General features: G+C 43.9%; 1 protein-coding gene and 1 long non-coding RNA gene across 4 annotated transcripts in view; one reads left to right on the top strand and one right to left on the bottom strand.

The window, feature by feature from the left end:
* The window catches only part of LOC117356929, a 28,656-nt gene extending 3,315 nt beyond the window's left edge, over positions 1-25,341 (bottom strand). Inside the window, exons 1-2 of the long non-coding RNA XR_004538742.1 lie at positions 25,216-25,341; positions 21,656-21,758 (exon numbers count right to left, since the gene is read on the bottom strand). This is a non-coding gene — a long non-coding RNA (uncharacterized LOC117356929). The remainder of the gene's footprint in view (positions 1-21,655; positions 21,759-25,215) is intronic.
* Positions 24,824-27,934, top strand: part of RAB3GAP2 (RAB3 GTPase activating non-catalytic protein subunit 2) — a 191,409-nt gene continuing 188,298 nt past the window's right edge. For 2 of the 3 annotated variants that reach the window (XM_033936866.1, XM_033936865.1), the window contains exon 1: positions 25,281-25,712. In XM_033936866.1, coding sequence (XP_033792757.1) covers positions 25,433-25,712 — 280 coding nt within the window. In that variant the 5' untranslated portion in view covers positions 25,281-25,432. Of the gene's footprint in view, positions 25,245-25,280; positions 25,713-27,934 lie in introns of those variants that run through there. The other variant, XM_033936867.1, reaches the window with a different exon arrangement.

The following is a 27,934-nucleotide window of genomic DNA, read 5'->3' as shown; positions in this document are numbered from 1 at the left end:
TTTCCCCCCATTGATTGATTTATACATTTTTATGTGCACCAGGCAAGATATATATATATCCGATTCAGTAGGTAAAATATCTGACCCTGTTCTAGATTAGTGAAGGGATTCTGTCATTTCAAATTGTGCTCTCATCATGATGTATAAATGATTTCTGGTGTTTTTGCAATGCATGCTTATATATCCTGATATAGTACAGAACACAGGAAATCAATGTCCTGTACCTAATAAATATTGGATGCTGCTGCTGCTGGTTTGTAATTGTAAATATATCATGTGGATACAAATCAGGGTTGCCCAAGAAACCGGTTTGTGCACACAAATATTGAAATGTTGTAAATACAGAGGCTAATTAAATTGCCTGAATTTTTGCAGCACTGATGCAAGCCAATGTAATTAGCCTGGTTTATACATGTTTCTCCTTCTCTTTAGATTACCTCAAGAAAAGTACCCACTGTCCGTAACTCCTACACAGTTTCCACTCAGCTACAGCTGATGTCTGCTTATTTACGCCATTATAGAGGTGGAGGAGTGCAACCAGCCTGACAGCCAGAGAAGTCCAGTTCAAATCCCACTGATGCTTGTTGCTTAGGCAAATCACATACATCAGGTAAATGCTCTGATACTCATAGAATTCCTATGAGTGTCGGAGCATTTAACTTGCTGATCTGCGGTAGAAACAGTGCCATAGCAAGGGTAAGGGGCGTCCCCCATGCCCTCCTGCCGCTTTCCCCCATCCACCACACTCGTGCCCTTCCTTCCCACCCTCATACCTTTATATTCTTGCCTGTGTCAGCAGCTTCTCCAGCCTGCTGCTCATGTTGGCGTTCCCTCTAATGTCACTTACGGGCCCCGCAACCCGGAAGTAATTTCAGAGGGAGCCAGGCCGGCATGAGCAGCAGGCTAAAATAGTTACTAGTGCTGAGAAAGATTTTTAGAGGTACATGGGGGCAGCAAAGGAAAAGTGCGAGCATGGTGTGGGGAGGGGGGGGGGGCGGAGAGGTGCTGGCATCTGAGGTGGTCCACCCCTCCCCACCGTGGCTTTTGAAAAAGAGCCCTTAATCCTCCATTGCCTCAGGTACAAACTTAGGAGGCAATTGTATAAACCCTAGGTGTCATGTGGGAACGAAGGGAACTTGCTAAGTACCATTCTGTACAAGTGCCTCATGTATGCACTAGAAAAGGGTAGCGAGGACCTGCGCAAAGTGTAGAAGTAGAAGGGACACTGGGAAGCAGTGATTACAATATGATCCACTTCAACCTGGACACGGGCAAAACATCGATCCAGAACGATGGCCACGGCACTGAACTTCCGAAAATGGAATTACGAAGGGATGAGACTCATGGTGGGGAAGAAGATTAAGAAGAGGATAAGCAGTGCATAAAAGCTAGAGCAAGCATGGTCCCTTTGTAAGGACACAGTCACAAAATCTATATATACCGCGTATCAACAAGGGATCCAAGAGGAAAAAGAGCAAGGAACCAGCGTGGCTCACTGTAGCAGTGAAAGAAGCGATCAGAGACAAGAAGACTTTGCTTAAGGAATAGAAAAGGTGAAAAACGGACGAAAACTGGAAAAAGCACAAACAACATCAAAGCAGGTGCCATAAGGCGGTATGGGGGGCCAAAAGAGACTACGAGGAATAAATAGCCAAGGAGGCAAAAAACTGCAAGCCATTCTTTCGATATATTAAGGGGAAACAACCCGCGAAGGAAGCGGTGGGGTCGTTGGATGACCATGGAATAAAGGGAGTGCTAAAGGAGGACAAAGTCATCGCCGACAAATTGAACACATTTTTTTCATCTGTATTTACCAAAGAGGATATACACAACATACCGGAAGCCAACAGGCTATATGCAGGAAACGAAGACGGGAAACTGACTGGGATGAAGGTCAGTCTAGAAGAGGTATGCAGGCAGATTGATAGGCTTAAAAATGATAAATCCCCTGGACCGGACAGCATCCATCCGAGGGTAATTAAGGAACTAAAAGGGGTTATAGCTGAACTGCTTCAACTAATAACCAATCTGTCGATCAGATCAGGAAGGATTCCGCAAGATTGGAAAGTGGCGAATGTTACGCTGATCTTCAAGAAAGGTTTGAGGAGAGATCCAGGAAACTATAGACCGGTGAGTCTGACCTCAGTATCGGGAAAAATGGTAGAGGCGCTGATAAAGGACCGCATCATTGACCACCTTGACGGACACAATCTGATGAGGATCAGCCAGCATGGCTTCAGGAAGATCTTGCTTGACGAACTTGCTGCATTTCTTCGAGGGCGTTAACAGGCAGATAAACAAGGGTGACCCAGTCGACATTGTATATCTGGATTTTCAGAAGTCATTTGACAAGGTCCCGCATGAATGACTACTTCGATAAATTGCGAGCCTTGGAATCGAGGGTGAAATACATGGATTAAAAACTGGTTAATGGATAGGAAACAGAGAGTGGGGGAAATGGACAATACTCAGACTGGAAAAGCGTCACGAGTGGAGTGCCGCAGGGTTCGGTGCTTGGACTCGTGCTCTTCAACATATTTATAAACGACCTGGAAATTGATACGACGAATGAGGTGATAAAATTTGCAGATATGATGTTATTCAAAGTAGTGAAGACACAGAAGGAGTGCAAGGACCTGCAACGTGGCATAAACACGCTCGAGAAATGAGCTGCGACATGGCAAATGAGGTTTAATGTGGATAAGTGTAAGGTGATGCATGTCGGTAACAAAAATCTTATACACGAATGCAGGATGTCTGGTGCAGTACTCGGAGAAAGATTTTTAGAGGTACATGGGGGCAGCAGGAAAGGGACTTGTCAACCAGTACTCCCAAGTCGATGAAGCCGTCCGCGCAATGTGTGGCGGCAGCAAAAAGGGTGAACAGAATGCTAGGAATGATTAAGAAGGGGATCACAAACGGATCGGAGAAGGTTATCATGCCGCTGTACCGGGCCATGGTACACCCCTACCTGGAATACTGCGTCCAGCACTGGTCGCCGTACATGAAGAAGGACACAGTACTACTTGAATGGGTTCAGAGAAGAGCGACTAAAATGGTTAAGGGGCTGGAGGAGTTGCCGTACAGTGAGAGATTAGAGAAACCGGGCCTCTTCTCCCTTGAAAATAGGAGACTGAGGGGACATGATCGAAACATTCAAGATAATGAAGGGAATAGACATAGTAGACAAAGACAGGTTGGAGAACGAGAGGGCACTCTCTAAAGTTTAAAAGGGATAGATTCCGTACGTAAGGTCCACTGGTCTGACCCAGCAGTGGCAATTCTTATGTTCTTATGTGTGCCTAGGCGGTACAAAATGGGCATAAGCAGGTACACACAAGCCATTCAGTAAACAGCATAAAATGGATGCATCGAAATATACACTACCAACTTTTCTTTATTTAAAATATTTGTTAACTGCCTAACACCTAGGCAGTTCACATAAATACATACATAATCAATTAAAACAATAAACAGGAAATAGACATTTTAAACAAGCAGGAAGGATTTCTTATGACTCCCCCACACTGATGTGTTTTGCCTCTGCTTGGTGTCCCTATGCTTACTCTACCTATCCAAGATACCAATGAGGAGGCAGTAAAGATCAATAGGTTCTCAAAGGAATCGTTGGCTGTCTATCTATCCAGCAAGGCGATAAACTCAGGAGTAATGGTAGGAGGTTCTTTTCACTACGAGGGTGGTGGATGCCTGGAAGACCCTCCCAAGGGAGGTGGTAGAGATGAAAACGGTGATGGAATTCAAAAAAGCATAGGATGATCTCTAATCAGAAAATTATAAAGCAAATGGTCATTCGATTTAGGATGGGCTGAGAAGGGCTTCGACGGAAGCTCCAGTGATTTGAAATGCAAGGACAGTGCTGGGAAGACTTTATGGTCTGTATCCGCAAATGACAGGATGGTTAGGATAGAATGGAGTAAGCTTCGACGGCAACTCTGGTAGTGGGAATCTAAAGGCGGTACCGAGCGGACTTCTATGGGCAGGTGTGGGCAACTCCGGTCCTTGAGGGCTGGAATCCAGTCGGGTTTTCAGGATTTCCCCAATGAATATGCATTGAAAGCAGTGCATGCAAATAGATCTCATGCATATTCATTGAGAAAATCCTGAAAACCCGACTGGATTCCGGCCCTCAAGGACCGGAATTGCCCACCCCTGTTCTATGGTCTATGGCCCAAAAAGATTAAAGAAAAAAAGACAATTGGGCAGACTGGATGTACCATTCAGGTCATTATCTGCTGTCATTTACTACTATGTTACTATCCTAACCTCTATCAACCTCTCTTGCCCCACCACCAATTCCACATCACTGGCAGTGAGGAAAGGCTCAGTAACTTTACCCACATTACTGTGTTTCAACCAGCACCTCATATTGCCATGATTGGATAACAGGAGGAGAGGGCTAGTAATTATCAAGCACCACAAACCTGTGCTTTCATTCACCCTCTTCTTACTTCCCTCCGCATCGCCGGCATCAGCATGTCCTCAAGGCCTGCCACAGGAAGAAGATTTTCGGGCACAGGACATGCTGATGCCGGCGCGGAGGGAAGTAAGAAGAGGGTTCGGGTGGGTTGGGGGATCTCAGGTGGCGGCGGGGGGTGCCCGATGGCGGCGGGGGTGGTGGTGCATGATGGTGGCGGGGGGTGCCGGATCGCGGGGGGGAGGGTGCCGGTTCTCTGGGGGGGGGGCGCTCATACAGCGAGGCAAGCTCGGTTTACGAGGCACCAAATTTGCGAATGTTTTGCTTGTCTTGCAAAACACTCGCAAACCGGTGCACTCGTAAACCGAGGTACCACTGCATTTTGTACCTCACCTAAAACAGCATATAGGGGGGAGATATATTTTTAATAAATAAGTTTTTTGGTTGTTGTTTTTTTATTTTCAAGGCCAGAAAGCCCAAAATTACCTGATTTACATTTCTTTTCTTTCAACCTCCTGATAAGGTGAGCAAAATCCTGTCCTCTGGGTTGTCATGTACTAAGTTACACTTCAGGCTCTTGCTTGCATGAACATTAAGCCTGGCCTATCTCATTCCTGGTCGTTTGAACTCTGACTCTTCGTTTATAAATCACTGACTTTGTCTTGCCACACTTTAGGCAGCCACTGACTTTCTGCCAGGTTTAGCACGCTTCCAGCTGTTAATGTTTCTTCAGTCCCTATCTCCTGCTTTTAATAACAACTGATTTCCTCGAGCTGTTGCAAAGTGACAGGAGAAAAACGCACAGCAGTTTGTGTTCTTGTGGGAAAACTGAGAAACAGAACAGGTTACACCTTATCAATCAATATAATTCACCGGAAATTAAATCTGCACCTGAGCCATAAAATAAGTGTTAGTTACTGCAATTGGATAGACATTGAGTGATAGTGGATAATATAGCCAATGCTATTCCTTACCAGAGAAGTTGAAAAGTAGTATTACTTTCCGTCAATTTGCTGCCCTTACATCATTTTGTAGCTTGCCATTTCTTCCAGTGCTGCTTCTCTGGGGATATGGACCCATGAACCTTCATTTGCAACTACACAGGGATAGCTTCCCCACATCCTTTTTATATCCCCTCCCATTGCATTGTAGTCCAGCCATTGCAGCAATAGTCTTCAGCCAGGAGCCTAGCACCAGGAAGACTTGCAATTTCTTGCAATCATAGGTCCTGAATCTGGTCAATAGGTTTTTCCATTGCATGATGATTGGGCTCCATCTAGGGGCTGAAAATGCCACTGCAGTATCTCCAAGGAGTTGAAGACTTCACCTTCGAATTGAACATTGGCCCTTCACATAACAGAATGCAGCATTGCCACTGAAGTACCAAGCAGTCTCATGAATCCACTGTTTCCAAATAGCTAGTAGGGTCAATATCAAACATTATTTAAAATGTAAGTACATATGATGGGGAAAATGTAAGTAAATATGATGGGGAAATATAAGGAGAAATTGCAATCAGCTGATTGTGGCTTTGGTGAGTCCTGCTGGCAGAAGGAAGGAGAGGTGGCAGCATACAAAGGACACTGCAGAGGAGCTTGTGCTGAAAGCCCATACCTTGGATTTATTTGCTAGCTAAGATCCATAAAAGTTTGGATAAACCCCCTGGTCGTCCTATAATTTTGTCTAGGAAATCTATTCTTGAGCCCCTTTCCACGTTTGCAGATTACTATCTTAAACCAATAGTAGAAACTAGCGATTCATACATAAAAGATACGAGTCAGATTTTGTTATGGTCACAAACAGTAGACATTTCTGATCAACCAACCATAATGGTAACCTTGGATAGTATCGCTATATACCTCGCTTCCACAAAGGAGAAATTAGGTTCTTACCTGCTAATTTACTTTCTTTTAGCTTCTCCAGACCAGTAGAGGTTAATCTTTACAAATGGGTATATATCCAATCATGACCAGCAGGTGGACACTGAAAACAAAACTGTGGGACAGTATATAATATACTCCCTTCTCTATTTACCTCAGTCTGCCGAATAGCCAAGCAGAACCAAGAACTGGAAAGCAGAAAGAAAACAATACTCCGAACAGGAGTAACAACTAACATACCCAAATGCTGTTGGAAAATGCAGAGGAGAAATACCAGAAGGAAAATGTCCCCACAGCTCGCCAGCTAAGCCAGCCGAGCCACAGCCGCTGTTCTTTAATTCTCCCCGGCCCTAGAAAAATACTAGAAACCGCAGCAAAAAATAAAAACTGCCTGCGAAACAGCCCCAACAACAACAACAACAGACAGGGTGGGGACCTCTACTGGTCTGGAGAAGCTAAAAGAAAGTAAATTAGTAGGTAAGAACCTAATTTCTCCTTCTTTAGCACTCTCCAGACCAGTAGAGGTTAATCTTTACAAATGGGACGTACCAAAGCAGTCCCTCTCACGGGCGGGACCCCCGCAAGGCCGATACCAGAACACGCTCACCGAACACCGCGTCCCGACGCGCCTGAACATGTACCCGATAATGTCTAACAAAGGAATGCAAGGAGGACCAAACTGCAGCCTTACAAATATCCACTGGAGGCACGAGCGATGACTCAGACCAAGAAGCTGCCTGACCCCGAATGGAATGAGCCTTGAGAAACTCCGGAACGGGCTTCTGTCTCAGAAGATAAGCGGAAGCAATCGTCTCCTTGATCCAGCGTGCAATAGTAGCCTTAGAAGTGCCAGCCCTCCGACGAGGACCCGCCAGAAGGACAAAGAGATGATTGGATTTCCGGACTTCCTGGGTCCGCTGCACATAAGAGCGAAGGACCCGACCGACATCCAACTTGCGCAGCTGCCGTTGCTCAGAAGAGCCCTCCCGACTACCCAAGACTGGGAGGACCACCGATTGATTGACATGAAAAGGAGAAACTACTTTCGGCAGAAAGGAAGGAACAGGCCGCAAGACAACCCGCTCCCTAGAAAACTCCAAGAAAGGAGCCCTACAAGAGAAAGCCTGTAGCTCAGAAATACGCCTAGCGGAAGTAATGGCCACCAAAAAGACCGCCTTCAGAGTAAGGTCCTTCAAAGAGCAGCCGTCCAATGGCTCAAAAGGCGGGCACACCAAAACAGAGAGAACCAGATTGAGATCCCAAGATGGAACAGAGGGCCGTATGGTAGGCCTGAGCAACTTGGCTGCCCGCAAAAAGCGAATCACATCAGGAATGGCCGACAAACGCTGACCTGTCACCAACACTCGAAAAGCCAACAGGGCCGCAAGTTGAACCCGGAGAGAAGACCAAGCCAGGCCTCTATCCAGGCCATCCTGCAAGAACTCTAGAATGGTAGGCAGGGAAGCACGAAAAGAGACCACTCCCCGCACCCGGCACCACCCCTCAAAGAGACGCCAAACCCGCACATAAGCCCGAGAGGTAGAAAGCCTCCGGGACCCCAAGAGCGTAGAGATCACCTTATCTGAATATCCCTTCTTACTAAGGCAACCCCTTTCAAGAGCCAAGCCGTAAAACAGAAGGGAAACGGGTCGAACATGGGAATGGGACTCTGTGTCAGAAGATCGTCCAAGAGAGGCAGAAGAAGAGGATCCGCCACCAGATGCCTCACCAGATCCGCGTACCATGGACGTCGAGGCCAATCCGGAGCCACCAGAACCACCAGACCCGGATGGTGAACAATGCGAAGAAGTACTCTGCCCACTAATGGCCAAGGAGGGAACAAATACAACAGCCCCTCTGTTGGCCATGGTTGGACCAGAGCATCCAAACCCTGTGCCAGACTGTCCCTGCGACGACTGAAGAAGCGGGACACTTTGGCGTTGCCACTCGTGGCCATCAGGTCCAGCAGTGCCGCCCCCAAGCTTGCACTATCAACTGCAAAGCCATGGAGCCGAGACACCACTCTCCTGGATCCAAGAAGTGACGACTGAGGAAGCCCGCCTGAACATTTTCTACCCCGGCAATGTGAGAGGCCGAGAGATCCAGAAGATGGGACTCCGCCCAAATCATGAGCCGAGCCGCCTCCTGCGCCACCTGAGTGCTCTTGGTGCCCCCCTGACGATTGACATAAGCCACCGCCGTGGCATTGTCCGACAGGACTCTGACCGACTTGCCCAACAAAAGGGAGCGGAAAACTAACAGCGCCAGACGGACCGCTGTGGTCTCCAACACGTTGATCGACCAGGAGGCCTCCTCCGTGGACCAGGTGCCCTGAGCTGAGTGACCCAAACACTGAGCCCCCCAACCGAGGAGACTCGCATCCATAAGGAGCACCGTCCACTGCGGGAGATCCAGACCCACCCCTTGAACCAGGTGAGGGGTCCGGAGCCACCAATGCAAACTGCAGCGCGCCACGCCTCGCAGGGGGACAGGAACATCCAAACCGTGCCTCTGGGGTGACCACCTCCAGAGCAGAGCATACTGAAGAGGACACATGTGGGCCTGCGCCCACCTCACCACGTCCAGGGACGCCGCCATCGACCCCAAGACTTGGAGGAAATCTCGCGCCCGAGGACACCGGGACACCAAAAGAAGGCGAATCTGAGATTGCAATTTGCTTACCCGGGCCTCTGGAAGGAAGACCTTCCTCAAGGAGGTGTATAATAGAACCCCAAGGTACTCCAGACGCTGAGCCGGGACCAACCGACTCTTGGAAAGGTTGACCACCCAGCCCAGCGACCGGAGAAACTCCACCACCCGAGCCGTAACCCGGGAGCTCTCCTGCAATGACTTTGCCCGAATCAACCAGTCGTCCAGGTAAGGGTGCACCAGCAAGGCTGCCGCGACGACCACCATCACCTTGGTGAACGTCCGGGGAGCCGTAGCCAGACCAAAGGGAAGCGCACAGAACTGATAGTGCCGACCCAAGATCGCAAAGCGAAGGAAGCGCTGATGAGAGGCCCGAATGGGAACATGCAAGTAGGCCTCCGTCAGATCGAGAGAAATGAGAAACTCCCCCGGCTGAACCACCAGAATGACCGACCGCAGAGTTTCCATGCGAAAAGAGGGAATCTTGAGAGCCCTGTTGACCCCCTTCAAATCCAGGATGGGCCGAAAAATCCCCTCCTTCTTGGGCACCACAAAGTAAATTGAGTACCTGCCGGTGCCCCACTCCGGAGGGGGCACTGGAACAACTGCCTTGAGATCTAGCAAGCGCTGAAGGGTCTGGCGAAAAGCCTGCGTCTTCCAAGGAGCCTGACATGGAGAGGCTAGGAAAAGGTCCGGCAGAGAGCGGGCGAACTCCAGGGCATAACCGTCCCGCACCACCTCCAGGACCCACTGATCGGACGTGATCTCGGCCCATTTGGGAAAAAATTTGCGCAGCCGGGCCCCCACCGGAACCAAAGGGGGCGCCGGCAAGGAGTCATTGTGCAGGACGGGAAGCGGGGGAATTGATGGAGGGATTCCCTGCCCCCCGACGGGCCCCCCGATGGGCTGCATGTGCTGGAAAAACTGACCCCGGGAAAACCCTGGAGCCGGGAAAGAAGTAGCCCCATGCCCAGGGCGATACTTGCGGAACTCCCGCAAACGCCCCTGGGCAGTGCCACCCCGAGACGCCGGGCGGGCACTGTACCTCAGGCAGACGGGGCACCTTTGAGATCGTCAGAGTCTGAAGCAACTTATCTAATTCCTCCCCAAACAAAAAAGACCCCCGGAAGGGAAATTTAGTAAGTTTAGCTTTGGACGCAGCATCCGCCGACCAAGCGCGAAGCCACAAAATACGCCGCGCAGCCACGCCAAAGACCATAGACGTAGCCGAGATCAGCACCAAGTCATAAAGAGCATCCGAGAGGAACGAGGCAGCCATCTCAATCTTCGCCACCTCCTGATCCACCAAAGACCAGTCATCAGACTCCCGATCCAGGACACGCTCAGCCCACCGAAACATGGCGCGAGCCACCAGCCCCCCACAAATAGCCGCCTGGACCCCAAAGGCAGAGACCTGAAAATTTTGCTGAAGAATGTTCTCCAACTTGCGCTCCTCAGAGTCCCGCAATGCAGAACCGCCCTCAACAGGCACGGTATGCCGCTTAGAAATTGCCGAGACCACCGCATCTATGACTGGCGATGTTAAAATAGCCCGATCCCCCTCTGGGATGGGATACAAACGAGCCATGACGCGCGCCAAACGAAACGGCACCTCCGGCGTTTTCCACTGCTCCAGTACAATATCCCGAATATCCTGATGCATGGGAAAAGAGCGGGAAATGGTATGGATCCCCCGAAGCAGAGGGTCCCCCACACGTGGAGTCTCCAGCGGCGCATCCTCAAAACGCAACACCGAAGAAACCTGTTGAATCAGGTCCGGTAGCTCGTCTCTCTGAAAAAGGCGCACCACGGACGCCTCTTCGCCGGAGGACGGGAAACCCGACAACCCGCCGCCAGCGGCCGTCCCCTCAAGAGGGTCCTGGAAATCCTCAAAAGGGTCCAGGTCCTCATCCAGACCGACACGCTCCTCAGACCATAAATCCTCGTCCCAAGACACCCGTGGACGCTTGGACGAGGGAGGAGGAGGAGGGGACGCCACAACAGATGAGAGAGGCAAAGTCGCAGGGAGTGCGGAGGAAACCCCACTCCCTGAAACCCCCTGGGCGCATCCGGGACCCCCAGCCACCTGAAAATAGGCTCTGCACAAAGAAAAAAATAAATCAGGGGAAACCCCCCCCACGGGGGTCCCAAGGGACTCCCTGCCACAGCAGGGGACCCAGCAGAAACCTGCCCCTGTTTTTCCAATACAGGGGGAAGGTCACCTGAGGTGGAAGACAAAATGGAGGGGCCAGACTGTGAAAATGGCGACTTTCCCGCCAAAAATGCTCCCTCCATAGCCTGTAGCGGCTGAGAAGCCTGAACAGTCCAGCCGCTAAAACAGGCAAGTCGGCATCAGCTGTCAAAAAAATCAGCTGAGAGGGAATCCTTCGGGGAATCCCTCCGTGGGCGGTTGGGGAAGACCGGGCTTCCCCACTGCTCCCAGCCGACTCACGAGGCACCATCGGCGGGGAGCTCTGGGTGCCTGCAGCCGCTGCCGACGGAGCTCCACCACCTCACCGGCCCAAACCGCCGAGTTCAGGCCGGCCGCGAGTGCCTCACGGCTGGACCAAATTGTGTCCCACTCCCCCGGAGAAGGGCACAATTGCTCCATATGCGACCTAGCTAGAAACAAAGTGCCAGTTAGAAGAAAAAATACAGTAAAAAACAGTAACCTGACAGGGAAGCAACCCTGCAGACCGGCACTACCTCAGGATTTTTTTTTTTTTACAGAACAGACTCCACAGGCTCTCGAAGCAATATGCCTTGCTTGATTTAGGGGGCAAGGCTTACTGCTGAGGCTCCTCTAAAAAATGTGGGGAGGTGGAGGAAGTGGGGGGAGGGACCCCGCTCGAGACCCGCCGGGTTTGACACCCCCGAGGTCGAACGGACCCCCCAAACAGGGCCCGCTCAAGCTCCGTCCGGCCAAAAACAGGGACTATAAACCCCCTAAACAAATTCCAACAGCCCTACCAAGGGAGATGGGTACAGATCACATCAACACCTGCTGGAGACTGAAAGAAGACTGAGGTAAATAGAGAAGGGAGTATATTATATACTGTCCCACAGTTTTGTTTTCAGTCTCCACCTGCTGGTCATGATTGGATACATACCCATTTGTAAAGATTAACCTCTACTGGTCTGGAGAGTGCTAAAGAAACAACTGTTTAGAGGTGGCACAATGTGCCTTGGACAGTCAAATTCAACCTCATCAATGTCCGACAGAATTTATTTTATCCTTGCTATAATTGGCTTTGACAAAAAATTTCTTCACGGATGGTACCAACTTATACTTACAGATAAAAGGTGTGGCAATGGGTGCCATATGTGCTTCATCGATTGCATGTCTCTATATGGAGTATTTTGAGGAAACATTTGTTTATATTAACCAGTGGACTCAGTACATCAAATGATGGAAAAGATACATCGATGATATGTTTTTATTATGGCAAGGATCCAATAGTCAACTTGGTCAGTTCATAGATTGGTTAAACACTAGAGATAATAATATACATTTCACTATGAACCAATCCTCAGAAGGTATTAACTTCTTAGACACATGGGTTACAATAAAGCAAAATAAGTTGGAAACCAAATTGTATGTAAAGCCAACTGATACAACGAGTCTATTAGAATATAATGGCTGTCACCCTTTAACGTTGAAAGATAGTCTACCACTTGCGCAGTTTCTGAGAAATAGACAGATTTGTACTCATACAGAGGATTTCAAACAATCAGCAAAAAAATTAGCTAAAAATCTCACCATTAGAGGTTATCCCAAAAAGATATTAAAAAAGACCTACCCTAGAGCAAAGAATAATCATCAAGAATGGCTGTTACACGCATGAACAGCTGAAGAAATACCACAAGACTCCATGGCATCTAATCGGACCATCATGACAGAGATCACAGAAGAACACTTAACTTGTGTTCTCAGATATAATGTAGAATCGCAAAGAATATCCAATATCATACGAAACCATTGGAGGATATTACAAAGAAGTCCTTGTTTCAAAAATGTTAGATTACGATTGGCATACATTAGATCATGTAATTTAAAGGAACATTTAAGTTTAAAACCGGATGCTAATATTCAAAGTGATACCTTGAATGGACACCATTCTATATGTGGTAATTGTCAAATATGCCCATTAACAATACAAGGGGCAACGTTTGAAAATCCATTAAGCCATAAAACATACTTCTTAAGATATCAAACCACATGTAAAACAGATCATGTAATTTACATGATCAAATGTCCATGTTCAAAAATCTATATTGGAAAAACCACTAGGCAATTTAGAATACGTATGACAGAACATAAATCTTGCCTACACTTGAAGAGAAAAGAGGCTCCGTTAGTAGCGCATTGCTTAACTTATAATCATTCGTTTGAACAGTTAAGATGTATGATTATTGATAAAATTCCAGAATCTAGTAGAGGAGGGGACAGGGGGAAAAAATTATTACAAACCGAACAAAAATGGATAGATCGGTTACAAACTATACAACCCAAAGGACTGAATATATTAATAAATTGGCAGGTATTCTTCTAAGAAACAATTCAAAAGATATTTCAATAAACAATGGAGAGAAATAGTTAGATTTCTAACATGAGTGTCTATGTGTTTCGTCTGTTGAACTGTTTCTACATAAGAACAGGAGAAGTTAGTTTTGTTAGAAGCCTGATTTGTATTATGCAGGTTCGATTCGTACAAAGTATATTTATGTATAATGATTGAATTAATTTGGTTTTAAAATAACACTAAACATCGGGGGAGAAAATATCAGAAGTGACGTAGAACGCTGTTAAAATCAGTGCTCATAGATGGTAATGGTATCGGTGGTCCTTAAGGCAGTAGAATGCGGCAAGAACTGCTTCACGGTCACAGCAACTAGTAAGTAAGTTGAGTTCACTCTAATATATTGTTAGAGGGAGATTCGTTTGGCTTGTAAGTTTTTTAACATATAAGATACAAATAATTGAAATCAGAGGGTGGTTCCCTGAAGCCTTTATGGACAGATAGAATGAGAGGCTCTTAGCTTTGATCTAATAGTGTATAAGTACACTTTTTAGTATAAATTAAAAAGTTTTGTATTCTTGTTTCAGAAAAATCGATACACATAATGCTGTCCTGAAGAAGCTTTCAATATTCATACGAGAGCGAAACGGAGATCTTCCGTCGTGGAGGAAAGCCGGGCAATACATAATACCCAAGCTAAGTACCATACAGCATTACTGCATACCAAGAATAAATAAGTTGGCTTAATAATAAAATAATTAATGCACATAATGCTTATATAGTGGAGAAGATGTTTATCAATGATAGCCCGTTTGCAAGCCAAGTAACTAAGATTAGTTCTGGTAACTGGCTATGGGCACTTGAGATTTATTGTTTTCATCCTTGATATGAGTAAGCTGGGATCTTTTTGATCTTGAGTTGGCCTTTTATTAAGGGTTTTGAGTAGTTATACTGGTGATTGGATAGAAAATATAATACAGACATTCAAATCTCTGAGGAATTAATTGGGCCTAGGAAGCAAACTTTAATTTAGAGGAAAGAAAGCTCTAAAGCAAGAGGTCATAATTTTAAGGTCCAGGGTACAGACTCAGCTGTAACTTCAGACAATATTTCTTCACAGGAAGGATAATACAGACATCCATCCGTTAGCACACATTCTGCTCATTAATTTGCCTTAAAAATTTTAATTCACATGAAATTCATTTATGGGCTCTTCTACTAAAATGCATTAAGTTTGGGTTTTAACACAGTATAGTGCAGAATTTTAACATGGGGAAAGCCCAAAATTAATGCTGCCAAAAGATGTATGAGAAGAGAATGAAAGTTCTAAATATGTATCCGACCTAAAAACCCGCTTTTTTGAAGCTGCTTTCAGCTCTTAACCCCCACTCACTATCAGATACCTATACCCATTGTATCATTCCTTCTACAAGAAACTCCCCAGCCCTGAGAAGCCTTGTCTGTCCAAATTAGATTGTAAGCTCTTCTTAGCAGGGACCGTCTATTGAATATCAATGAGCAGGAACCGTCTATTGAATATCAAATGTACAATGCTGTGTACACCTTTCAGTGCTATAGAAATGCTAAACAGTAGTAGTAGTAATTATACCCTAGATAAAAGGAGTATGTCATCATATTCAGGAGAATGGAACCAATACAAAAGAAAGCAGAAAAATATTGTAATAACTAAATACAATTCTACTTGTCATCAAAAACAAAACAGGTATATATGCGTATCACAAACACTAATACAGGGGCACTGTAACATGTGCCCAGAAAAACAGACCAACCTATAAAATGAAAAATGAGGAGAAAAAGCCTCAGATCCCAACCTCCACCCTACAGAGACAGGTGACAAGTATAATAGGGTAAAATTCCTCATAGACATTAACAAAAAAACTTCCTTATACACAAATTAAATTGGTGCTCTGTGCAATGCAAGTAAATCCAACATTTCAACATTTAAAACAATTTCAACATTTAAAAAGCTTATCTGCGTTAGAAAAGCTCTGTCAGCCAGCATTGCACATTTATGGCTGCTTCAGAATGTGAACATACTACACGGATCTGTGTTGTCAGAAACCACCTCAGTACCATCTTGCTGCTTTACAAACAGGAAAATGCCAATACCCCAGCCCTTGAATCTGACCCCAAAATCCCTTTCCCAAGAGGAGCAGTGGTTCTTGAAACATGAGTACACATGGAGGTAAGGAATTCCCAGGTTGGAAAAGAAGGGAGAAGAGGTCAGAGGTACAATCAATCTCCCTTGGCCACACTTTGGTTAAACAAGGTAGGGTTTACTGGAAATTAGGCACAAGCCAACATGCATTTCCTCAAGAGTCATTCTGGAAATTGTTTTTGCCAAGAACTTATGCTAGTCTTTCTGGGCTCAGAGTTCTTGTGGAATGGGTCCTATTCTTTTTAAGGTGATGACATCTTCCTCATTTTTTTTGTTCATCTCACATGAAAGCTGAGATGAATCATCTGATTATACAGTGCACTCCAAGGTCAGACTGAATCCCCTCCTCTTCTTTAGGTGAGTTTTCTAGAGCATTAAGTTATATGCAAAGTATATGCAAATTAGACTTTTTCCAGTTTGGCCTCATGGGAAGAGTCTATACCCAGCAGGTTCTAGTCATATATCCTCTTTATATCTCCCCCCCTACCTGCGTAGGTTCTAGCATATTGCTCCTCTTTATGTCTCCCCCCTACCTGCTGACAGTGTATACCCCCATCACAGGTAGTAGATGCTTAGAATGTCCTAGTGGAGGTTGCAGAGAGAAAAACAGTGATGGAATTTCAAAATGTATGGGATAAATACAGAGGATCTCTAAATAGAAAGAAGAGAGAATCAACCTACAGCTGCTGATGTGTTATGATAGTAGAGGTGCTAATTCAGCAACTCCAATAGGGGGAAATAAGGCCAGTGCCAGGCAAACTTCTACAGTCCATGTCCCCTAAATAGCAAAAACAGAAAATGATGGGCTTTGATGGCAACATTAGTTGGAGAAATATGAATTGAGTTGGGCAGACTTCTATGGTTTGTGTCCCAAAAATGGCAGAGATAGATGAAGATCAAGTCTGCATATTTTACATCACATTAATATCATATGTTATAAATCGCAAAGGGGGAGAGGAGACATCTTAATGTTGAAATTCAATGTTAGCAATATTGTTGGTTTTTAAGCATACTGTATATTGTTCCAAGACTTCCTCTAGTCCAGTGTTTCTCAACTCAGTCCTGGAGTACCCCCTTGCCAATTAGGTTTTCAGAATATCCACAATGAATATGAATGAAAGAAATTTGCATATAATGGAGGCAGTGTATGCATATTCATTGTGGATATCCTGAAAACCTGACTGGCAAGGGGATACTCCGGGACTGAGTTGAGAAACACTGCTGTAGTCTACATCAATTTGGAGAGAGAACAAAAGTAAAAAAATAATAATTTATAGAAAGAACAGCACTGTACAGTATGCACCTGGTAGCGGTATAGAAATAATAAACAATAGTAACTAAAATAACATCAGAAATCCAAAGTACCATTTTTATTTATTTTATTTTAATGTATCTTTAATCTATCTTCATTGTAAACCGCTATGAACCTCACGGTATAGCGGTATATAAGAAATCAAATCAAAATCAAAAATCAAATTCATATAATCACCATTAAATATGATAAACCCCATTAGAAAACAGTCTAGGTTAATAAAGAAAAACATTCACTATGGACTTTTACTTTGAAGAAAAACTTCTATCTGAATTGAATCTTCAGTGGTGTAGCATGCTCCTAATGCACAACAATGTATTACAGTGGAATTGGAAAAAAAAAATCATCCCTAAAGCATCAAATTGAGGTTTATACTATAGAAATAATTTCCTCTTAGACTAAGTGGCCTTAACCACATCAGGAAACACAGTCACCTTCTTACCACAAAAAGAAACTTCCTTAAATTAAAGAAATGTATCCTCTTCTGAGCCCAAAACATCAAGAGTTGCTATACTATACAGGATATATTATCATGTGAAGGGCCTAAAAGGCAGGAAGATCTAAACCAGTGGTTCCCAATCCTGTCCTGGAGGACCACCAGGCCAATCGGGTTTTCAGGATAGCCTTACTGAATATGCATTGAGCAGATTTGCATGCCTGTCACTTCCATTATATGCAAATCTCTCTCATGCATATTCATTAGGGCTATCCTGAAAACCCGATTGGCCTAGTGGTCCTCCAGGACAGGGTTGGGAACCATTGATCTAAACTACCTGCTAAAACAATAGAATCCATTGCTCCATCATTTCCTTTCTTCTTTCTTATTGGCAAATAAATTTTAGAGACAGGTACTGCCTTAATTTTAGTTAGAGATCTTGAAACCCTCCTTTGGGCACATAGTTAAAAGATAATTCAGGACCATTAGCCTAGTCTTTGGAAAAGTTAACAACTCAATGTTCCTATTTCTAGTCAAATTATCCCAAACTGTCATCTTCCAATCAGAACTGGAGATAGATATTCAAGCATAGGTCAGAATTTGAAGAGAGGACCCCAAAGCCTGCCTATAGGTGATGCCTTCTTCACCTGAGGTGACTTCTGCAGGATTTGTGCTAATAAAATGAATACATAGCTGCCTTTATAAAATGGCCACCTTCTCCACCTCCATACCTATGTGAGGTGTTAATTTCATAATGTTGAAAATGGAAGAGAGGGTACTCGAATCATAACAGAATTGGGATACGTTAACAAAATGGAGCAGTATTCTTTTTTTCCCAAATTTCTTTATTCAAGATTTTTATATAGATCAGATACAATATTCATAACATTTTGGAAAAAAAAATACACTTATTACAGAGCAAAGAGTAAAGTCAATATAGCAGCATACGTGTAAGTCAAAAATAGAGTAAAATTAATCCCAAATCCCCCTCCCCCCCAAAGAGTCCTTATCCCTTGTCAAAGAAACAATGGTTAGCTAGCGAGGGAGTCAAGGGCCTAATTTATGGGTCACTGTTGGTAAACTTCCTTTCAAGATATAAAGGGGTCCCAGATATTATAAAAGAGTACCAGATGATCTGATTTGAAAGCAGTTAACTTAGACATCAAAAATATGTAATCCAATTTTTGGCACACAACCTCCAGAGGGGAGAGTGAAGTTTTTTTCCATTTACAGGCCAATGCCAATCTAGCTGTGAATCCAGTGTATTGGTTGAGGAAATCGTGCACTGTATATGTGAATGTGCAACTGCTTGGGTGGTTAATGACTGATTCCTGTGTATTTGAGCAGGTGGGACTATATGTGTTCAAGTGTGCTTTTAGGATGGGTGTTTGAATTTAAGCAACTAGGTTTGGTGTGTTTGAGTAAGTGTGTATGTTTGTGGGTGTGGTGGGGGAGGGTTATCTTCATGTTTGCAGCAGGGGGGACTGTGTGCTTTTCCATGTTGGAATAGGTTGCAGATGGAGGTTGTGGATGAGTGGTGAGAAAGAGTTTCTAGTTTGGATCTGCATTTGCATGATGTTTCTGGGTGACTGTGTGACAGAGTGTGGATCTGGCTATATATGTAAAATTAAAGCCTAAGAAAAACGGCTATCGTATTGAGGCTAAAAAGCTCTATCTTATGCTGTGGTTGTATATCTCAGACTGTGGAGCATTTTACCCAATTTCAGGGTTCTTTTGTGTAATAATTTACACGCTCCTGTTCACCTCATAGGTTTCCAATCACCTGCCTATTTTATACGTTTAAAAATTAATTCTTTATTATACTAAAGTGTTAAAAATTCTTATACTTAATTAAATTATTTGTACTTGATTAAATTTTTACTCGATAAAGTGCCAAACTGTTCAAAGTGCCAAACAGGTTTATTTTAAGGGGAATTGGTAACTGGTGCATGCAGAACGTAATATTTTCCAAAAGACTCATAAAAGTTCATAAAGTTCATAAACAATAAAGTACTTTACATCTTTTGGACGGCAGTACTTATCTCACAAACTCTGCCTGTTGTTGAGACTTGGAGCCGTTGCTGAAATATGTTTTAATCAAGTCCAACACGGCCTGCATTTTGCGGGATTGACATATTACCCGCTGCGTCAGGGCTTCAAATGCAACGGAAACTAAAAAAGCAGAGAAAGCTCATTATTGCCTGTTTTTATGAGTCTTTTGAAAAAATTACGTTCTGCTTGCACCACTTGCCGAATTCTGACAAATGATTGAAAAAAGAGAAAAATTTCTGTGCGATGGGTCCCCCACTTCTTGACTGCTAAACAACAGCAGAGACGCCTGGACAATGCAACCATGCTGAAACAAAGATTCAACGTTGAAGGTCAGGCATTCTTGAATCGCATTGTTGCTACTAATGAAATGTGGGTCAGAGACTTTGAGCTGGAACTGAAATCACAGTCCAACAAGTAGAGAGCTTCATCTTCCCCACAACCAAAAAAATTTTGATGAGCTCAATCAAAAATCAAACAAATGATGATATTTGCTTATGATCATGAAGGCATCATCATCACAGACAAATTTCCATGTGGAAGAAGTGTCACAGCAGTGTATTATCATGATTTTTTGCAAAAAATGCGCAGAAAAATGCACAAAACCCGACCTCAGTTGCTCTTGACTGAGCTACTCATTCTTAATGACAACACTCTTCTGCATATAGGGAATGTCATTGAAAAACTATGTGAATACGGCTGGGAGGTGTTACCTCATGCTCCCTACAGTCCAGACATGTGTCTACCAGACTTTGACCTTTTTCCAAAGTTGAAACAACCTATGCGTGGACATCATTTTGCATCTCTGGAAGAGCTTTACCTGAGCCATTCGGCAACTGAACAAAAACAGTCTTGGATGGAATAATGAAGCTTCCCGGACATTGGAACCTGGTCATTGCAAAGCAGGGAGACTATATTGAAGGATTGTAAATAAATACTTTTAAAAAAATAAACATGTAAATAAAAAAAGTAGTGTGCATTATTTATTAAATGACCCTCGTATATGCAACTCAGATGGGAAAAAACAAAGGACTTAGAGGTAGGGGAGTAAAGAGGGAATGACAACAGATATGGGTGCTTTTACAAGCTGGTAGGGTTGGATATAAACACAGTTTCAAAAAAAGTGGGCGTTAAGTCTGGATCTGAACACCACCAGAGACAGGGCATGATGCACAGAGTCAGGTAGAATGTTCCAGGCATAAGGCGGAGTGAGTCAGAAGGAATGGAGTTGGGAGTTGGCAGTAGAGGAGAAGAGAGAGACCCATCCAATGAATGGAGCTTACAGGGTGGAGTACAGGGAGAGACAAGACAGGAGAGATACTGAGGAACTGCAGAATGAATACACTTGTAGGTCAGGCTTAATTTTGATTCCTTCAATCTGCTAGCTTCTCTTGCTAGATGGCACTTGGTTACTGATGTGAATTTTGGTCAAGGGCCGACCTCACTCACCAACACAATTAGAAAGTAAAAAAAGAAGATATCCTGGTTCTTAAAAATGAAACAATATAATATAACTTTGAGTAAACCTGATGAATATCTTATGTTAGAAAAGATTTAGATCTCCATTAGATCTCCATTTTGTATTGCATAAAACATGACCTATACATAATTCAGTAAATCTATCAATACATATTTCAATATTTCACTGTAGTGAGCTCTACTGTTTAATGCATGTCCCCTGTTTAACACTTATTAAAGTTTAAATAGACAAAGGGCAATTTTCAAAGTATTTGCCACAGGGAAATGCCCTGCTGAAATTTGCCAGACTCCTTCTGCACTCTGTATGAAAGCACCTGCATAGACTACAGCATAAGCACTTCTGCTCACACAGAGGAGATGGGGCTGGCTTAGGTCAGGGGAGAATGCACACATGGGAAACCTTATGGGAATCTTCTATGCACACATTTGCATTTGGAGAATAGTGCTCCATTTCTGTAGCTGCCCTGATTTTCAAGGGGAAACCTTTTGAAGCATATTCTGAATATATGCTTGAAAATCAGTGGGTACAATATATACATTACCCAACATACACTGTGAGTTAATTAAATATTATGTAATCATAATAAAACAAGACTTGTACAACCTCAATAGCAAATGCTAATCTAGCAGTGCAAAAATATTTACCGTAGATGATTAAATCTCTGACAGTGGGTTTTAATTTATTAAAATAACCAGTTATCCAAACTCCCTCTTACCATTTATAGTACAGGAGGAGGATGTCTGGAACAGGCTCCCAGTGGAGGTTACTCAGTCAATATATTTCAAGGGGCATGGAATATGCACGGGCTAGATCCTTAACTGTAAAGAAGTGAGGGAAAGTCAAAATCAGCTGGAGTCTGTGCTGTTACCAAAAAAGATGTTCATAAGCCATCATACATTGCAGTAAGTGATATACAGCAATCTTCTCAGTGTACTGTGACTATAGAAACAGAGAAACATGATGGCATATAAATGCCAAATGACTCATCCACTCTGCCCATCCACAGCATCCGCTATCTCCTCCTCTCCCTAAGAGATCCCACGTGTCTGTCCCAAGCTGTCTTGAATTCAGACACTGTCTTTGTCTCCACCACCTCTACTGGGAAACTATTGCATGCATCTTTCTGTGAAAAGTATTTATTTAGATTACTCCTGAACCTATCACCTCTTAACTTCATCCTATGGCCTCTGATTCTGGAGCTTCCTTTCAAATGAAAGATATTTGCCTTGTGTGCATTTATGCCATGTAGGTATTTAAACACATCTATCATATCCCCTCTCCCAACTTTCCTCCAAAGTGCATATATTGAGATCTTTAAGTCTGTCCCCATAGGTCTTATGATGAAGACCACCAACCATTTTAATAGACTTCCTCTGGACCAACTCCATTCTGTTTATATCTTTCTGAAGGTGCGGTAACAATATTCTAAATGAGGTCTCACCAGAGTCTTATACAGGAGCATCATCAATACCTCTCTCTATGCACCCTAGCATTTTTCTAGCTTTCTCTGACACCTTTTCAACCTGTATGGCCACCTTAAGTTCACATACTATCACTTCCAAGTCTCGTTTCTTTTTCATGCACAAAACTTCTTCACCCCCTAAGCTGTACCATTCCCTCAGGTTTTTATAGCCCAAATGTATGACCTTGCATTTCTTAGCATTAAATCTTAGCTGCCAAATTTCGGACCATTCTTCAAGTTTTGCTAGGTCCTTTCTCATTCACACTATCAAGGGTGTCTACTCTATTGCAGATTTTGGTATCATTTGCAAAGAGACAAATTTTACCTGACAGTCCTTCAGAAATATTGCTTTCAAAAATGGTAAAAATAACAGACCCAAGAACCAAACTTTGAGGCATACCATTAGTAACATCTCTTTCCTCAGAGAAATCTCCATTGACCACTTTCTGTCACCTTCTATTTAACCAGTTCCTGACCCAGTTTGTCACTTTGGGGGGCCATCTCAAGGGCACTAGGTTTATTTATTAGATGCCTGTGTGGAACATCCCTCAGAAATATCAGTGCTTTCATAATTCAGTGCATTATTTGCATAATTATGAAACCCCCACCCTATGGTAGTGGGTTTCTGCTTAGTTTTAACCAATATTTTTCTATTTTGCACTGAAACTAAATGGGAACAGTTGTGACTGCCACTTGTTGGGGACACAAGGGAACTGCACCCAGTCTACTTACATTATGCAACAGAAGGGGGTTATGTAACCATGCAAATAATGCACTGAAGGATGAAAACACTGACATTTCTGAGTGATGCTGTGACTTGTTTAATAGGGGTTCTTGAGTGGAAATAAACCTTGTGGGTTCAGATAAGTGGAGGGATATAAATTTAAAAAAGCTGAATAAAAAATGGGGGAGATGGAAAGTCATTCCCTCCCCCTTGAGTCTAAAGGAGAGGAGAACTAGTTGGGCAAGATGGACCCAGCAAACTGAACTGCTCAAAGGAGCCTGCATGATTTTTCACTGCCTAGAGTCATAGCTATGCATTTTGCATAATTGGGAGGTGGTCCCCTAGATAGGAAACTCTGTTACTGGTTGAACATTACGATCAAATGAACAACATCTATTGACAATTCCTTCTCTCAAGATCATTAATACACGACGACAAATTACGGCCCCTCAAGTCTGGAACTCTCTTCCTATCTATTTGAGAGAAGAACGCAGTCTGGAACTCTCTTCCTATCTATTTGAGAGAAGAACGCAACCTCGATAAATTTAAGACTAATTTAAAAACTTTTCTTTTTAAAGATGCTTTCGATTATTAGTTATCCCTCTTGGATTTATTTATTGAGTTGATTATGACTATGGAATTTTACATCCCCTACCTTGTGTTTTTTCCTTGATTATTCTATTTTTAATATTTTGTTGTTCAATTCCCCTTTTCCCCTTTTTTCTTGTTTGTTAAGTTTGTTAATAGTCCTGTTCGGATTTAAGGTGATAGACCTGGAGGGCCGCCTCGGGAGCGGACCGCTGGGCAGGATGGACCTCTGGTCTGACCCGGCGGAGGAAAATTCTTATGTTCTTATGTCCATCACTTTGAATTGTGATTAAGCGATTAATCAAAAACACTAATAAACTTGAAACTTGAAACAGAGCTCTTTTTCAGAGGTAGTATGCTGTGGACAGGCAGAAGTGGACTACTAGGGGTGCTCCTAAAAAGTTGGGCCAGTAACCCAGGCTGCTTGGGTACAGAGTGCTCTAGCAGTCCAATAGGGGTGTGGGTCAGCACTAGCAGCCCAGCAGAGGAAACAGTCTTCCAGGGTGCAGATCAACATTAGCAGCTTAACAGGGGAGAAAGGCCCCTTGGGGACTCTTGGAAGGACCAAGGGCCCCAGATTACTGCAAGATTAGCCCCATGGGCCTGGGAGACAGCTTCCCCAAATTGGGTAATAACTTGGGAGCCAGGAAAAGGAGGATGGGGGAGGCATGGCAGAAAAAAGAAGGAAATGGAGGAAGGAAATATGAGGTAAATGTGGGGGTGTGGCTGGGGGGGGTGGAATGGGGTGTGGCTGGAGCAGAATGGGGCGTGTCCAAGTGTCTTTTTTTTAAAAGAAAATCTGGTAACCCTAGTAGTTTCCCTGTGTCCCCAACAGGTGGCAGTTGCAATGATTCCCATTCAGTTTCACTGCAAAACAGATAAATACTGGTTAAGAACTAAACAAAGCATAAAGATTTTCTCCTTTTCAGTTCTGTTAGAAACCCACTGCCATGGGGTGGGGAGTTCATAAGGAAATACCTTTTTTTTTTTTTTTTACAGAAAGGATAGTAGATGCCTGGAATAGTCTCCTGGTAGAGGTGGTGGAGTCAAAGACGAGTTCAAGAAAGCATGGGCCAGGCACGTGGGATCTCTTATGGAGAGGAGATAGTGGATGCTGTGGATGGTCAGACTAGATGGGTCATTTGGCTTTTATCTGCCTTCGTGTTTATACAGTATAATCTCACCCATCCATTTTTCTCTGCCGCTCAGTTTACTCACCCTTTCCCTTTTCCTGTGAGACTGATTGGAATGTTTCTGTGTTTCACTTAAAAATTCTGATATTTTTGATCTGTTGAAGGCATTGCCTTTCAACCATAACAAAAATGTATTGTTAGTTCAATTTAAAAAAAAAGTATTTTATTTTATTTTTTATGTTTTGTTTTAAATTCCTATTTTTTTATCTTTAAAAAGTGAGATAAGTCGGCAACCATACCATTTTGCCAGAACCCCATAAAACTACAGGCTACAGAAACAACAGCAAGGGATAATTCAAATCGCCTACAGCTAGCTCCTATTTCTTTAAAGCAGAAGGTGAGAAACAAACGCATTCGTCGATTCAAATTCCTCCCTTTGATCAGGTGCCGCGCTGACAACCCTTTGATATGTCCCAGTGGAAGCCTTCTGCGGCAGCCATGTTGTAATTGGCAAGCCGTGCCCTGCAAACAAGGCAGCGGTTACCATGGTGCTAATGAACTAGGCAGCCGGGCTGGCGGAAAGTGATGGAGGAATTTGATGGTACTGGGCGTGCGCAGATCGCCTTCTCCGCGACACAGCTGGTGACTGCTTCCTGTTTGATTTGGCAGGTCCGGTGCACGGTGCAGTTAGAGGCGCGCAGAGCCCACTGGTTATCCGCGGCGGGTCCGGGAGCTGAAAGGAAGGAGGGAGCGCGGGACGCGCAGACGGCGGCAATGTCCTGCTCGCTGGTGGAGTTCTGTCGCTTCCAGGACATCAAACCCGTGCGGGATTTCCTGTTCCCTCACATTCGAGAGGACAGCGACGGTAAGTGCTCGGTGGCCAGTTGGGGGAGGAGGCGGAGAGCCGAGGCCTTGCTTGCTTTCACACTGGGGGAGGGATGCACTTTTCCCTACCTTGAAGCAATCAAACACAAGAGGTTTCGCTTTCTTCTCTGAGGAGTCGGAGCTATACATTTTTTGTTGTTGCTCAGTGTGCTTCTTATTTCAAAAATTGCAGCGATGATCCTGTGAGAGGTTGTACATTGGACGTGGAGGTAAAATTAAGGTATCAATAGGTATTATCTTTAGGGTTGGTAGACTTATTATTGTCTTTTCTGTCCTCTCTATGACGTTCACGAGTACATACTATTGTTACTGGTTTTGAAAGCTTTTGTACTTATGATTCATAGATTATGAGTAATGAATGGTGCCTTGATCATGCAGCTTCTTATATGTGGTGGTATATTAAAGTTGGCAGCCACCTTCCTTCCGTCTCTGGGCAGTGGGCTTACTTACATTCACTGCTATGCATATATTTTTAGTAATTAGATATGTTGATGAACCTTAACTATGTGAGGTCCAGTTTTTAATACTGTAGACTGAATGATAAAATTATTTTGTGTGATCCTAAAACATAGATTTATGTAATATATTTCATTCAAGTAGTATCCTGGTGAACTTATAGAATATACTTAGCCACCTCTGGGGTAAATACATAGTCAAACTGCTAAACAAGGAAAAATGCCATTTGATCTAAACATTTGAGTAAGTAAAGCCTATTGAGATAAAGTTTCTTCAGTATATATTAAGGAGTAAATACTAAAGTGGATTGGAACTGCTATATTAACAGTTATCTTGTTGAGTAATGTAATACAGTAAGTATTCACTACATATCTCATGTACAGGTAGGTGTGCTTGTAAAGACTTAAGTTATTGTTCTATAGCTGTGCTGCAGAAACCTGAGAAATAAATCAAGGGGGGGGGGGGGGGGAAAGCCTTGGCATCTTTCTTATAAAGTATGGCATCTTATTTTTGGCTGCACTCTGCAGTACATTGAATTTTGTTATTCCTGTCTTATGTCCATGGAAGGTAGCCAACATTTATAATACCAGAAGGACTCTACTGATTGACACCCAAGAAAACAACGATCTACATAGCTAGAGAAAGTTCTTATGGCTTCTTGGCAAAACTATGATGACAAAGCAAATGGTTGCTTCCAGAATCTGTAACATGGTTGCAGAATGTTCTGTGAACATACTGGTGTATTGCCCATTTTGGCAAAAGAAAAGAGAAGTACTTTCTATGCTTCATATGTTTTCTGATGACTTAGTCACAGCATAAATAAAGGCAACATGTTAATATAAAAACCATAAGAATTGCCATCCTGGAAGACACTGAAGTTGCATCAAGCTTGTTTCCAACAGTGGCCATCCTAGGCTACAAGTATCTAGCAAGATCCCAAGGAGTAAAACAGATTTCATGCTGTTTCTTCTAGGAATAAGCAGTAGATTTCCCACAGTCCATCTTAATAACGGTTGGTGGACTAGAGAGTTGCATGGAGACAGAAATCCCATCCGTCCCCACCAAAATCCAGCCCGTCCTCATCTGTCCCCACCAGAATTCCACCCTTTCCCGCTAAAATCTCCATCATCCCCATCCATCCTGTGAGGAATCCTTTGTGCCCCCCCCCCCTAAAAATTACTGGTCCCCATAAAAAGCTGCAATTACTTCTGACAGTTTTATGATTTTTAGTTTTAATTGTATTTTACAGAAAATTCAAAACAAAATCGGACATCTGCCAGAACAGGCTTAAAACCAATACCCCTTCTCCCTCCCTCTCCCCAGTCGGGTGGGGTTGGCATATCAACGAAATGCTGTCCCAAAGAATTTGATTTAAGGCAGAATTTGCTGAACAGAAAGAAGATACCTGGTGCAGTAATTCTCTCCCCTTCCGCTCTTTTTTATTTTTTTACGTTACATATTTATTGTTGGTACCTGCTGTGCTGAATCAGTTTAATGCAGGGTAGTCTGGCTCCGGAGCTGCACAGTTATGCTGCCCAGTCTCTCCCGCGCTCCTCTGCACAGCTAAAGGGAGTGGTGGCAGGCTTGAGTTAATAAGATTCCTGAGGGGAGATCTCACGCCAAGGCTCACTACTGGGAGAGCTCTGCATATCCACCAATCAGGGAGAAAGAGCTGGAGCTTCTACAAGGAAGTGCTCATGATTGGCCATCAATCCCCAGCTCTGTCTCCCTGATTGGTGGATTACA

Source organism: Geotrypetes seraphini, chromosome 3 (genome assembly GCF_902459505.1).
Source record: "Geotrypetes seraphini chromosome 3, aGeoSer1.1, whole genome shotgun sequence".
Taxonomy (NCBI): Eukaryota; Metazoa; Chordata; class Amphibia; order Gymnophiona; family Dermophiidae; genus Geotrypetes; species Geotrypetes seraphini.
This window is presented reverse-complemented; position numbering and strand designations above follow the sequence as displayed.